Raw genomic sequence first — 14,974 nt, forward strand, 5'->3', positions numbered from 1 at the left:
TTTTCCCAGAGGCACAAGGATGCCTTACCCAGCCAGGGAATTCTGCATCAGGCCCACCAGAGGTGGTTCTTGGGCACTGGTGGGCCAGAGCCAAGGCCACAGTGGGTCAGGCGCAGGGAAAGGAGGAGGATGACAAGGACACCTTTCAAAGGCTCCTGTTCTTCATTGCAGGGCTTCCCAGGAGGCACAGTGGTAAAGAATCCACTTGCCAATGCAAGGGACTCAAGAGACACAGGTTCAGTTCTTCATGGACCAGGTTTCTACGTGTCTTAAAGCCACATGCCCTGTCTTTCTCATCTTTGCGTCTCCAGCACCAAGACACGGGGGGAGCAATTAATAAATGTTGCATGAGTGAATAAACAAGATCAGATGCTCACAGTCTACTAATTCCAGATAATTTTTGAAAGGAGGGGGAGGCAGGGCGACAGCAGTAGTAAAAGGAAGAGTGCACCTTGTGGAGTAAGGCCGACCTGTGGCCTGGGCGAGTCGCACCAGGGTTCACTCCTCTGTAAAACTAGAGCAAGAACCCTGGAGCCGATGTAAGACCTGTCAGTAACGAATGCAGCGCTCCTGACACAGTGCCTGGTATTGTCAGAGAGTTAGACGCAGAGATCCATGGAACAGAACAGGGAACTCAGAAATAACCCCACACAAATATACTGAGAGGATTTTTGACAGAGAAGCAAATGAATTCAATGGAGGATGGATAGTCTTTTCAGACAAATGGTGATGAAGCTATTGGAAATCCATAAGAAAGAAAAGGAGCCTGAACTCAAACCTCATTTATACAAAAATTAGCTCAAAGTTGACCGCATAATAAAAGGAAATGTACAACTATGGACCTAGAGTTAGGTAAAGAGTTCTTATATAGTGTCCTATTTGTTCCGTGTCTCTGGAGATCCGTGACTAATAGAACCACTAATCTGTTCTCTGCCTCAAGAATTTTGTCATTTCAAGCATGCTGCAAAGTGGGAATCACACAGAATGCAGTCATTTGGGATTGGCATAATCCAAAGAAGAAAAGTTGGATCTCTACTGTGCAAAGATGGTGGGAAGAGGTGCGGGGGGACAGGAAGGAAGGAGGAAGAGAGGAAGGCAGGGAAGGAGGAAAGAAGGAAAAACAAGTTACAGATTGAGAGAAAATATTTGAAAACCACGTATCAACAAAGGATTTCTATCTAAAATATACAAAGAACTCTCAAAACTCAATAGCAAAAAGAAAACCCTCCAAACCATCCAAACAAAATTTGGGAAAAGAAAGAGACATTTTACCAAAGAGAAGATACAGAAGACAAATAAGCCCATGAAAAGTTGGTCAATGTTAGAACCACAAGAAATCACTGAACACCTATCAGAGTGACTAAAATCTTAAAAACTGACACCACCAAATGCTGGGGAGGATGTGGAATAATTGGATTGCTCCTACACTGCTGGTGGGAAGGTAAAAATGGCTCAGCCACTCTGGAAAACAGTTTGGTGGCTTCTTGTAAGACTAAACATCACTTATGCTGCTGCTGCTGCTGCTGCTGAGTCACCTTAAGTTGTGCCTGACTCTGTGTGACTCTGGACGGCAGCCCGCCAGGCTCCTCTGTCCATAGGATTCTCCAAGCAAGAGTACTAGAATGGGTTGCCATGCCCTCCTCCAGGGGATCTTCCTGACCCAGGGGTGGAACCCGGGTCTCCTGCATTGCAGGCAGCTTCTTTACCCCTGAGCCATCAGGGAAGCCCTCACTTACCATATGACCCAGCATTTGTAGTCCTGGGCATTTACCCTAGAAAAATGAAGTTATGTTCACCCAAAATGAAGTTATGTTCGCCCTCTGTACACAAAACTGCTTTATTTGTAATAGCCAAAAAACTGCAAACAACCCAAATGTCTTTCCTGGGTGCATGATTCAACATACTGTCTATATCACAGAATCATACTCAGCAAAAAAAATGAATGACTGTAATTCATACAATTACTTGAGTGGACCTCAAGGGAATTATGCTGAAGGGAAAAAAAAAGAAAAAAACAATCCCCGAAGACTGCATTCTGTATGATTCTAGTTCTATAACAGTCTTGAAATGACAAAATTATAGAGATGGAAAACATATTAGTGGTTCTGTTAGTCAGGGATTTCCAGAGAAACAGAACCTATGGGATACATATACATATATAAGAGGAGATTTATTATAGGAATTGGTTCACATAATTATGGTGCCCAGGAAGTTCTACTCTCTGCCAACTGCAAGCTGTAGGACCAGGAAAGCCTGTGGTATAATTCAGTCTGGGTCCAAACACCCAAGAACCAGGAGCACTGATGTCTGAGGGCAGGAGAATATCAATGTCCTGCTCAACAAAGACAGCCAGTTCCTCTTTCTTGGCTATTTTGTGCTATTTGAGCCCTCTGTGGAATGTATGATGCCAGCCCATGAAGGTGAGGGCAGTTTTCTATATCCAGTCTATCAATTTAAATGCTAATCTTTTCCAGGACTGCCCCCCAGACACACCCAGATGTTATGTTTACTAGCTCTCTGGCCATCCCTTGGTCCAGGCAAGCTGATACATAAAATTAACCATCATGGTGGTAGACAAGGATTAAGGACCAACAGGGTTATTTAGAAGCATGCTGTTTAAATTCCAAATGATGTATGTTCAAGATTCTCCAAATGTCTTTCTTGGTTATGGGTTTTTATTTAGTTTTGGTCTGAGAACAAACTTTTTATGATTTCTCTTCTTTTAAACCTGTGAAGGTTGGCTAAGAATATGTTCTATTTTGGTGACTATTCCATGGGATCTTGAAAAGAATGCGTGCTCTGCTGTTGTTGAGTTCCATAAATGTCCATTAATTCAAGGGTTCTGGTGATGTAATTCAGTCTTCTATACGTTTGCTGATTTTGTCTGCTTGTTCTGTTGGTTCCTAAAAGGGGCAGTCTCCAACCATAAAAAAGGGGCCGTCTCCAACCACAATTAGTGCGTCTTTCCCCTGTCATTTTTGTTAGTATTTGCCTCATGTACTCTGAAGTCTATGCACACATGTAGGATTGTGACGGCTTCATGGAGAACTGACCGCTGAGTCACTATGTAATGTTCCTCTATATATAACAGGACTGGCCCTGGAGTCACTCCAGTTTTCTCTTTAGTGTCTTTTAGCCTATGTATGTCTTTATATTTAAAACGGATTTCTTGCAGTCAATATATACTTGAGTTTTGCTTTTTATCAATCTGACAGTGTCATCTATTAATCAGTATGTTTTGACCACTCACATTTCATGCTAGCTCTCTTCTGTTTGTTCCATCTATCTTTATTCCTTTTTGTCTTTTACTGTCTTCTTTATTTTTTATTTAATTTTACTGGAGTATAGTCACTTTACTATCTTGTTTTAGCTTCAGGTATACAGCAAAGTGAATGAGAAAAATATATATATATGTATATATGTGTGTATATATATACATATATATATACTCTTTTTTAGATATTTTTTCCATATAGGCCATTCCAGATTATTGAGTCGAGTTCCCTGTGCTATACAGTAGGTCCTTATTAGTTATCTATTCTATATATAGTAATGTTTATGTCAATCCCAGTCTCCCAGTTTATCACCCCAAATCCACTGGTAGCCATAAATTTGTTGTCTACAACTGTAACTCTGTTTTGTAGGTAAGTTCATTTGCACCCTTTTTAATATTCTGTATATAATTAATATCATATGATACTTGTCTTTCTCTGCACTCAGTATGACAATCTCTGGGTCCATCCATATTGCTATATATATTCTTTTTATGGCTGAGTAATATTCCATTATATATATGTACCATATCTTTATCCATTCATCTGTCAGGGGACATTTAGATTGCTTCTATGTCTTAGCTATTCTAAATAATGATGCTGTGAGCATTGAGATACATGTATCTTTTCAAGTTATGGTTTCCTCCAGATACATACTCAGGAGTGGGATTGCTGGATCATACGGCAGTTCTGTTTTTAGTTTTAAGGATCTTTTGCTATTCTGGATTAGCAAGGTGTTTCCATCCAGCGCATTAAAGATGTCACTCCACTATCTTCTTACTTGTTTAGCCATGAGAAGCCTGCTGTGATCCTTAGATTTGTTTCTGTATATGTAATGTGTCTTTTTCCTTTGGCTGCCTTCAGTATTTTCTCTTTGTCTTCCATTTTTAGCAGTTTGAATGTATTAGATATATTCAGATTTGTCGCTGTTGTTTTGCCTGCTTGCTTTTTTCTTAGCCTCTTGGATCTGGTAGGGTTTGTCATTTGCTTTGGAAATATTTAGATAAGTAATGTCAGCCATTATTTATTTAAATATCTCCTCTGTTTTGTCCTATCTCTCCTTTCCTCTGGGATTACACTTGCACAGATCTGGGGCTATCTGATACTGCCCCACCAATCTTGGATGTGCTGTTCTGCAAACCTCCAACTCGTTTTTTCTGTAGTTAACATCTATTGACCTGTCTTATTGTTCACAGACTCTTTCCTCAGGTGTACAAAGTCTTCTAATCAGCCTCTCAAAATCATTCTTTATAATTGTGTGGGTTTTTTTTTTATTTCTAGCATTTCAATTTGACTCTTTCTTACAGATTTTTTTCTCTCTGATGAAATTAACCATCAAATTCTGCAAGGTATCTCCTTTTTCTCTTTAGAGTCTTCAACTTATTAATCAGTTATTTTAAATCATGTCTTATAGTTTCAACATCCGTGTCCTGTCTGTCTTGCCCTTCACCTGGCTCACCTGTCAGTGTGCCGGTTTTCGCCCGTCTTTCCTTATGCCAAAAATGTTTTGTTGAAATCCAGCCATCTTGAGTAGAGCAATAAAGACTAAGGTACATCATTTTGATTCCATTTGTTTTGCTGCATGGAATTTGGATCAGACTAGATCCAAACCCAGCCTTCAGATTCTTCTAGTTTTATCTCGTGGGTATGGTGGGGCTGGTATTTCTCACTGTCTGCCTCATGCTTTATGCTGCACCTCACTTAGGCATGGGTCTCTCTCCATATCCTGGCCCCTTTTCTAGCAGTAGATTGCTACTCCTCACAGCTTCTTAGCCTGGGTATGGGAGGGAGAGCCGAGAGGGTACTGTTTCTTTGTTCTGATTAAGCCTCTTTCTCAGGCAGGCGCTGTGTCCCTGGATCTGAGGGGAGGGAGTGGCCTCCCCCAGCTGTAGTTCTGGGCTCAACACATATTCCTGCCCCTCCCCCAGAGAAAAAGAGACTTAGTCCCTATGTTCCGCTCCCTCCCCATGCTTTACTGGAGAAAGGCCCTAAGACCAGTGGCGTGTGCTGCCCTGCTCTCTGCAGGTTCTTCCTTAGTACAAAAGTCTTTGAAGGACACTTTAGAATGCTGGCCAGTCTTTTTCTGAGTACCAGATCAGGTCCCACAGAGGGAGGGCTGTGTGTGCTCGAAGATTTCCCTTATGTCTGTGGCCCCCAGGGTCCTGTATTCTTTCCACCAATCTACATCCTTCCTTTACCAACTTGTTAACAATTTTAGCTGAAATCTTCTTAGTGGGGTCCAGCTGAAAGAAAAAAAAGTGAAAGTGCGGTCGCTCAGTCATGTCCAACTCTTCCTGACCCCATGGGCTGTAGCCTATCAGGCTCCTCTGTCCACGGCATTTTCCAGGCAATAGTACTAGAGTAGGTTGCCACTTCCTTCTCCAGGGGATCTTCCAGACCCAGGGATCGAACCTGGCTCTCCCCATTGCAGGCAGACGCTTTACTGTCTGAGCCACCAGGGAAGCTCTGGTCTAGCTTAACCAATTAAACTCATGTCCATACCTCCTCAAAGACACCTGTCTTTCCTTCGACCTGGGGCTAGCCAGTTGCCTGTGACTTCAGCTCTTAGCCAGTTGCCTGCGGCTTCAGCTCTTGGACAGGTTAAAGGAAAGGTGTGAATCTGCACTTTGTCTAGCTTGTTGTTGTTATACAAGTGGGACAGCCCTTCTTAAATCCCTCAAAGAAACCAGAAGTCTCCATTCTTTTTTGCAAAAATAAGTACTGAAAATTGGTTGCTGCTTTGGCTACCAACTTTGTCCAGGCTATTTTGAGATGATGTCTATATGTTTCCAGGTTACCAGGGAATTCTCCATGTAAGAACACTGGAGTACGTAGCTGTTCCCTTCTCCAGGGGATCTTCCTGATCCAGGGATCCAACCCAGGTCTCCTGCATTGCAGGCAGATTCTTTACCCTCTGAGCCACCAGGGAAGCCCCCAAAGTATTAGTCACTCAATCGTGTCTGACTCTTTGCGAACCTTGAACTGTAGCTCACCAGGTTCCTCTGTCCATGGAATTCTCCAGGCAAGAATACTGGAGTAGGTAGCCATTCCCTTCTGCAGGGGTTAAAAGATAGGAGCGTGCCTTTTCAAAGGGCCTTGGGGAGGGAGGGAGTTCACAGGCTTATTTTGAAAAGCATTTGCTGTTCCTGACATTTGCCACCAGAGGGCAAGTCACCACATCAGTCTCCTTCTCACTGGGTGAGGTCAGGCTTCCCAGGCTTCCAACAGGGAAAAGTTAGGTGTGTAAAGTGAGAGGCAGAGGCATCTAAGTGCCTGAGTCTCACAGAGGGCTTGTTTTCGAGGCCTCCCTCTAGGCTGTACAGCTGGGGCTCCTAAGCCCTGCAACCCTGACCCGAGGGCCACAGCTGTGCTCTCTGCACAGAGGATGCCTTCTGACGTCCAGGCTGAGAAGCTGCTAGGAGCCTGCTGGGTGGTCAGGCTCTAGCACCTACAGGTGATTCCAACCTTCTGCTTTTTGTGTTTGGGGGGAGGCGGACGGTCAGAGTGGGGAGCCCAGGACATCCATCCCAGCCCAGCTACTGAGGAGAGGAATTCCCAGGGGCCCTTTGGTAGGGAAGCTGAGGAGGCTGCAGAGCTATACTATTTTAGTTGGTTTATCTGACAAATAAGCTAAAGTCATAGTGGTTTCAAGTGATAAGTTTGCTTCTCCTGCAAATAAAGCCTAAAACAGATGTTCCTGATGAGCAGGCAGGTCCCCTCCAAGTGGGGAATCAGGAACCCACCCCTTATGTAGGGCCTCCATCATCAGAAGGCTAGAGGGTGGGAAGGGTGTTGGGAGAAGGCCCACTGCCCAGGGCTTCACACAGTATCTCTGCTCACACCCCACAGATACAAGCAAGCCTATGTTCTTTCCTAATGCTAGGGTGGGGGCTGGGAAATGTAGCCAGGCCTGGGCAGGTGCCCCCAAGGCACCTCTCCCCTGGGAAGGTGGACGGCCAGACCCCAAATTGTCCACATTGTACCTACAGAAATTACTTCTAACAGATTATTATTCTAGAACAATGTTTGCCAGATTTGCTTAATTTTAGACCCATGGAGGGAGAAGGCAATGGCAACCCACTCCAGTACTCTTGCCTGGAGAATCCCAGGGACAGGGGAGCCTGGTGGGATGCCATCTATGGGTTCACACAGAGTTGGACACGACTGAAGCGACTTTGCAGCAGAAGCAGCAGCAGCAGCAGCAGACCCATGGAGAATGCTTATTTAAAATAGAATCCTTGGGTCTGTTTCCTGGACACTCTGGATTGGCCATCTGCATGGGGGCGTGGAGTGGGTGCCTTTACCAAGCTCTCCCTCCAGGAAGCCATCCTGCCCTGTCTACAGAGGGAGCCTCTACCCCCTGCCCTGACCCAGGGGTGGGAAGCCAGGCCAACCTTCTCTCTGTTGTCATGGTGACTCTTGGGACTATGGGGCCAGCTCCTGGGTATGACCCAAGGGAGGCTGGTCCTGAACCAGCCCTGCAGCCCCCGCCCCCACCATTGTGACTACTCCACAGCTCAGCCCTGGGAGGGATGGCTGTGAGTCACAGACACACCAAACAAGACCAGTCTGTGGCCAAGGTAGACCAAGCTGCCCTTGACCTCCCAAACCAAAGCACAGTGCCGCCCAGCCCCATCCAGGTGAAAAAGCAAACCTGTGTTTCTCTTCAACGGGGGCTAGGGGGTGGAGTGGAAGAAGACTCTGTGTGTGTCTTTATTAACATTAGAGGGCAGCACCAAGTCAGTAGTTCCTGTTTCTTACTAGAAAATCAACTATTAAACGGGTATTCAGTCTTAGATTTTATGTATTTGTTATTTATTGATTTGCCTTTGTTTTTTTGCCACGACACCTTTGTCATGAATCTTGGGGAAGTGACACCAGATTTGTGGCCCGCATCAGGGAGGCAGGGGGAGGGAATGCGTGGAGGAGTAAGAAGCAGAGTAAACCCCAGGCAGGAGCAGGGCCCCTGCACCCTAGAGTGGCGACTGGGGGCTCAGTGTCCTCAAAGACGGGGCTTTCTGTGCCAAAGGAAAGCAGCGTTTGGGAGACCCCGTGTGCTCAATCAGGGTCAGGCAACATCTGGCCACCAGCACAGGAGTGGGGCAGAGGCGCTCCAAGGCCAGAGCCGGCAAGGCTAACCCTGAATCAGGGAGGGCCGCGCCGAGCTGTCAGCTTCTAACCCACTTCCCCATCTAGAAGGCAGTCCAGCCTCACCTGCCTCCTAAGCCGGTGGGACAGCAGAGGTGAGACCTCCCTGTGGAGGCTTCAAGGCCCCAGCAGGTCTGAGTGTCACGCCTGAAGGTGCACTGGTCCCTGCACCCACATATACCACCCCCAGCGTTTGGGCAGGCCGGCAGGTCCTGCCTCCACCCTGACCCTTCTGAAGTGGGCCCAGGTCCCTGGGGGCTGAGGCATGTTTTGATGAATCAGTCCCTCTGTGCAGTGAGGGGCCTGTCTCTCCTCACTGCCTTGTTGTTCAGGCGCTCAGTTGTGTCCGACCCTGTGACCCCATGAACTGCAGCACACCAGGCTTCCCTGTCCTTCACTATCTCCCAGAGTTTGCTCAAACTCATGAGCCAATCATGCCATCCAACCATCACATCCTCTGTCGCCCCCTTCTCCTCCTGCCTTCAGTCTTTCCCAGCATCAGGGTCTTTTCCAATGAATTGGCTTTTCGCATCAGGTGGCCAAAGTGTTGAAGCTTCAGCCTAGGCATCAGTTCTTCCAATGAATATTTGGGGTTGATTTTCTTCAGGATTGACTGGTTTGATTTCCTTGCTGTCCAAGAAACTCTGAAGAGTCTTCTCCAGCACCACAGTTCAGAAGCATCAATTCTTCAGCATTCATCCTTCCTTATGGCCCAACTCTCACATCCGTACATGACTACTGGAAAAACCATAGCTTTGACTATACAGACCTTTGTCAGCAAAGTGATGTATCTGCTTTTTAATACTCTGTCTAGGTTTGTCATAGCTTTCCTTCCAAGGAGCAAGGGCCTTTTAATTTCATGGCTGCAGTCACCATCTGCAGTGAAGATTTTTGGAGCCCAAGAAAACAGTCAGCCCATTTCCACGTCGCCGCTTTGTCCACCTACACGTTCCCTCCTCAGAAGGCTCGGTGGTCTGCTCCAGAACAGCTTGCCAAAGCTCCCTCAGGCTGCTGTTCACCCTCAGGGCGCTCCTACCACCTGACAGCAGAAGCTGTATGTCAGCTGTTCATCCCGCCCTCAGTACAGGGTGTGAGCTCCCGTGGCCCAGGCTACTGTTCGTGTGGGTCCCACACCGACAGACCTGCCCAGTGAGCTTACGAATGAGCAGACGGCAGGCAGCCCTCACTCCCCTCCTCTGGGCGGAGCTGGGTGGGCCTGGCCTCAAGCCCTCTCCCCACTGACCTCGCTCAGTGCACTGTCTGGCCTGGGTCCAGTCCGTAGAAAGGGCAAAAGCAATAATAGCTTCTTTTTGTCTGCTGCCCCAGGAGGGCACCTGCCTTTTGATCCATGTTTCCAAACTGCTCTTTGGCATCCACAATAAAGACATTTTCTAAACTGTTAGTGGTGGTTTTGAAACCTCCGGCCTTAAGGCTCCTGCCCATGTAGAGGTCCTGTGTACATCTCCATTTGGTTTCCTTAATCACGGCAATACTTGGGCTCAGTGGACTTTTCCTGTCCTCCCTAGTGGTCACAGGGGCTTCGAGCCTCCGCTCCCACCCTGGGCTATCTGGTACAGGTCTCTCTCTTTTGTGTTCCAGCCGTGATCCCCCTGACGGATTCGGAGCACAAGTTGCTGCCTCTGCACTTTGCCGTGGACCCTGGGAAGGACTGGGAGTGGGGGAAAGATGACAATGATAACGCCCGGCTGGCCCAGTAAGACCCTACTCTGTGCCCCTCCCTCCCCACCAGTGCCACTCGAGGCAGGCTGTTGCTGGGTTTCCCGGGGAGGGCCTGGGTGAGGCACCCCTGCTCCTAGTAGCTGGCTGGCCGGCTGCCCTGCCGGTGGGAGGGGTCCATGCGGGCAGGCTGGGGCGCATCTCACTTGCTGTTCCTCTCTCACTAGCCTGATCCTGTCTCTAGAAGCCAAGCTGAACCTTCTGCACAGCTACATGAATGTGACGTGGATCCGGATCCCCTCCGAGACCAGGGTGAGCTTGGCGCGAGCCAGGACAGACCAGCACGCACTCTCAGCTTGGGGTGGGCAGGCAGGGTGCACCCTCCCCCACGCGGGGCCCCCTAATGCTGGCTTTCATCCTGCCTACGGTCTTGGAAGCCCCAGCTCCAGCTGAAACACGTGTCTGTGCTCCTGTGTGCTTGCGGGTCTGGGCATAGGCGTGCGCTCCGACTAAAGGAGTTTTTCTCCCCTTATTTTCTCCAGGAGAGGCATGAACACACCCTCAAAATAAACCGTAGACAAGTCACAACACAAAACTGTCTCTGCCGAGATGGGAACATGATGTGCTGCCATGGAGCAGAATAAATTATAAGCCTGTGTGTTGGTCCTTGAAAAGGCAGGGAACCAAGGCACGATTCCTCTGCACTTCTCTTCTCTCCCCCCTGGGAGGGTAGAGCTGTGAGAAAGGGGGCTGGTGCCCCACTTGCCCCCCCTGCCTCTGGTTAAGACCATGCTGGCCCTGCCTCCAGATGTTAAGAATGATTTGCTTTAAGTATCTGGCTGATGTTTTTGTGCCCTCACTTTCCTGTAGTGAAATCTCAGGAAAGGGGATTTTTTTTTAAAGCTTACAAATAATTGCCCCCCCAGACATCAGTTTAATTAAGCATAAAGTGGGGCCCATAACTAATAGTTTTGAAGTTTCCATGAAGAAGGCAAGGAGGGCAGTGCCCAGCACACAGCCAGCAGGTACCGAGGACAAGTTGGCACTGCTCAGAGTGCCTCTGTACTTCAGCCTTTATTCCTGTCTAATTTTCACAGGGCTCCCTGATGCAGGCCCTGATACCCATATGGCGCAAGTGACAGTCAGTGGCAGTCTGGTTCCAGAGTCCAGCTGCCTGGACTACATGACGCGGCTGTGGGTGTTCTCTTCTAGGGCCCACGAGGGCTGTGAAGGCAGCAACTCCAGATCGAGGATCAGGAGACTCAGGCTGGGACACAGCTCAGGCTTGGGACAGTCAGGCTGGAGGCAACACCAAGGGGGTGGGGGTCTGCCTCCTGCGGCAGCAAGGGGAAGGCTGATCTCTAACCTCCTCCCTTTCCTGCCCTCCCTCTCCTCTGCAGGCCCCTCTGGCGCAGCCAGAGTCCCCAACGGCCTCAGCAGGGGAAGACGTGCAGTCCCTGGCCGACTCACTGGACTCGGACCGAGACTCAGTGTGCAGCAACTCCAACAGCAATAACGGCAAGAACGGCAAGGACAAGGACAAGGAGAAGCAGCGCAAGGACAAGGACAAGACCCGCGCGGACTCTGTGGCCAACAAGCTGGGCAGCTTCAGCAAGACACTGGGCATCAAGCTGAAGAAGAACATGGGCGGCCTGGGCGGCCTGGTGCACGGCAAGATGAGCCGCGCCAACTCCGCCAACGGCAAGCACGGCGACGCGCCCGAGCGCGGCAAGGAGAAGAAGGCCAAGGCGCGCAAGGGCAGCAAGGAGGAGTCGGGCGCTTCAGCCAGTACGTCACCCTCGGAGAAGACCACGCCATCGCCGACGGACAAGGCAGTGGGCGCGTCGCCGGCCGATAAGGGCGGCGGGCCCCGCGGCGACGCCTGGAAGTACAGCACAGATGTGAAGCTGAGCCTCAACATCCTGCGCGCCGCCATGCAGGGCGAGCGCAAGTTCATCTTCGCCGGCCTGCTGCTCACCAGCCACCGGCACCAGTTCCACGAGGAGATGATCGGTTACTACCTGACCAGCGCGCAGGAGCGCTTCAGCGCAGAGCAGGAGCAGCGGCGCCGCGACGCCGCTGCCGCTGCAGCTACCGCCGCCGCAGCAGCCTCCACGGCCAAGCGGCCGCAGCGCAGGCCAGAGGCGGAGGGCGCGCCCGGCCCCGAACGCGCCTCACCAGGCCCGCAGGGAGGGCAGCCCACGCAGCTGGTGCTCAAGCTCAAGGAGCGCCCAAGCCCGGGGCCCGGAACCAGCTCCCGGGCAGCACGGGCGGCGGCAGGCGGTTCGGCTTCCCCAGGCCCCGGCGGCAGCTCAAGGCGCACGGGCGCCAGCGGACCGGTCCCCGGCCGCAGCCCCCCGGCGCCGGGGCGCCAGAGCATCATTCACGTGCAGGCGGCGGGCGCGCGGGACGAGCCGTGCGTCCCAGCTGTAGGCGCGCTGCGGCCGTGCGCCACGTACCCGCAGCAGAACCGCTCACTGTCATCACAGAGCTACAGCCCGGCGCGCGCCGCCGCCTTGCGCACAGTCAACACGGTAGAGTCGCTGGCGCGCGCCGTCCCAGGAGCCCTACCCGGGGCGGCAGGTGCGGCCGAGCCCAAGTCGCAGACCTACACCAACGGCTTCGGCGCGGCGCGCGACGGCCTGGAGTTCGCCGACGCCGACGCGCCGGCTGCGCGCTCGAACGGTGAGGGCAGCCGGGGCGGCCCGGGTGCGGGCCCCGCGCAGAGGCGCTGCCAGCGCGAGAACTGCGCGTTCTACGGGCGCGCCGAGACCGAGCACTACTGCTCGTACTGCTACCGCGAGGAGCTGCGGCGGCGGCGCGAGGCACGCGCGGCCCGGCCCTGAGCGCGCGGCCCGGCCCTACCGCCGGGCTGTCCTCTCCAAGATGTCGGTGTCTCCTCTGCGCCCTGGTCCACCGGGAGGCCGGCGATCCTCTGTCCGTGCTGTGTACGTGTTTGGTCAAACGTTCCTAATGGTGCCTGAACCTACACTGACGCCACTCAGGTAGTAGACGGATAGGAAACAAGTCATACTGTTGGAAGTGGGTGTGCTAGCTAGCATCTGCCTCGTACCTGTGGAAACTCAATAGCCATTGCAAGGGTATTTTTGTTCCTCGATAAGAGAAATAAAGAAATTTGCAGCCCTTTGTTTTTAGAAGGGAGTGTTTTACATGCTTTTTTTTTTTTTTTTTTTTTTTTGCTTTTTTTTTCCCTAACCCGGCGACTGACCTCTTTCATGTAGCGGTCACCTGCGTGCAATCATTGCCACCCAGGGTTTCGAGGCGAACGCGCGGCCCTGGGACTGCGGTGGCGGCTCTGCCTCGGGCTTCCACCTGTGCCCTTCCAGGGGCCCTGGAGGACAGGGCGCTCGGCCGCCCACTGGCGCCCTGGTGGTCTCTCTGGCCCCTTAGGAATACGCGGCTCCATCTCATAAGCAAAACCTCCTCCCACAGCCCCCGGCTCAAGCGACACTCACACTGCCATCAAAGCCACGGGCGTCTGTAGGCTGGGCACGGGACAAGCTACCTCGCGGGGCGCGGTGATGTGCAGCCGTCACTCCCGGTGCGGGGCAGCTCAGGTGACACGAGCTTTCCAAAGACACCATGGGGCCCGAGGGCAAGGTTGCGAACTCACGATTTGGAGTTGCCCGTACATGAGCAAAGATGACAGCCTGTTCACATTTCTCCCTTCCCCAGTGACCTGTCGCCGGAGGGGCCCCTCGGAAGCGACCATCGGTGCCCCAGGAGAGAGGCGAGGACTTGACCTTGCGGTCACTGTGTAACCCCCCACTAGGCCGCCCTGAAACGCAGCCCGCCCCTCTTTCCAGAGGGCAGGGACTGAGGGCCGCCAGGAAGGAAGCCCACCCCCACCTCCACCCGCATCTGTCTGGGATCAGCCGGGTAGAGGCGCGCCGCTCCCGTCCGGGTCCCCTCCGCATCGTGGCTCCAGAACACGTTAGGGGCAGCCCCGTCCCTGAGCGGTCCCTATATTGGTGCCTCCTTACATTTCTTGAGGAAAAAAAAAAAAAATGTGTCCTTAGCTACCCTGTTCTGAGCAGCAATATGCAGCGTCTTCCTTCCAAGATTACCTCTGGAGAATACCGTTCTTGGCCAAGGACACTGAGGCGTTAAACCTGCCTCTCTAAGGAAATACCTTGTTTCCAAGAAATACAGAAAATGATGAGTAAAATCCTCACTAGCAAAAGAATCCTTTAAAACCTGTGAGAGCCTTAGAATAGCCTCTAATAATCCCAAGAAAGAGAGAAAGCGCCCTGCTTTGCTGGGGTGTATCTAAAGAAAACAAGGGAGGCAGATCATCTCTTCATTGGAGCCAGCTTCTCCTTCTCCAGAAAGGATGCTTTTCCCCAACATAAAGAGCAGCAAAAAAAAAAAAAAATTTTTTTTACTTGTTTGAATTATAATAAACTAATTTGAATATCTCCTGTGAGTAGTTCATTTTTGTTTTTAATTATCCACAGCAGGTGGAGTTTTCGGTCATTTATTCAAGTTTTACATAAGTCGTTCCTTGAAATTATTTATTAAATAGGACCTTAAATTTTTTGGAAGTTTTACTCTTCGTGCTAAACAATACTTTCAATGTGTGGTAATCACTAACATTCATGACCCTCATATTACTGGGGTTTCTTTTGTTGAAAAAAAAAGCAGTTTTTTTAAAAATCTCTCACCAAGAGGGTTTGTGGCAGCTTTTTGAACTGATTCTTCACATTATGCTAACCAACTGCTTTGCCATCCAAAGCTGTGAAGTCACAGGAAATACAGACTGCTCCACGTGTAGACACCGGCTCCTGCCCTGCGGCTCGCAGAAGGTGGAGCAGCCAGCTTGGAGAGTGCTCCCTGCGCATTCGTAAACCAGACAC

At 50.6% G+C, this 14,974-nt stretch overlaps 1 protein-coding gene across 1 annotated transcript in view; it reads left to right on the forward strand.

Annotated features, from left to right (window-relative positions):
- OTUD7A (OTU deubiquitinase 7A) overlaps positions 1-13,267 on the forward strand; it is a 383,124-nt gene extending 369,857 nt beyond the window's left edge. The window contains exons 12-14 of the mRNA XM_018066577.1: positions 10,020-10,134; positions 10,325-10,409; positions 11,498-13,267. Of these exons, the coding sequence (XP_017922066.1) occupies positions 10,020-10,134; positions 10,325-10,409; positions 11,498-12,943 (1,646 nt within the window). The 3' untranslated portion in view covers positions 12,944-13,267. The remainder of the gene's footprint in view (positions 1-10,019; positions 10,135-10,324; positions 10,410-11,497) is intronic.

The sequence above is a fragment of the Capra hircus genome, chromosome 21 (assembly GCF_001704415.2).
Source record: "Capra hircus breed San Clemente chromosome 21, ASM170441v1, whole genome shotgun sequence".
NCBI classification, from domain to species: domain Eukaryota; kingdom Metazoa; phylum Chordata; class Mammalia; order Artiodactyla; family Bovidae; genus Capra; species Capra hircus.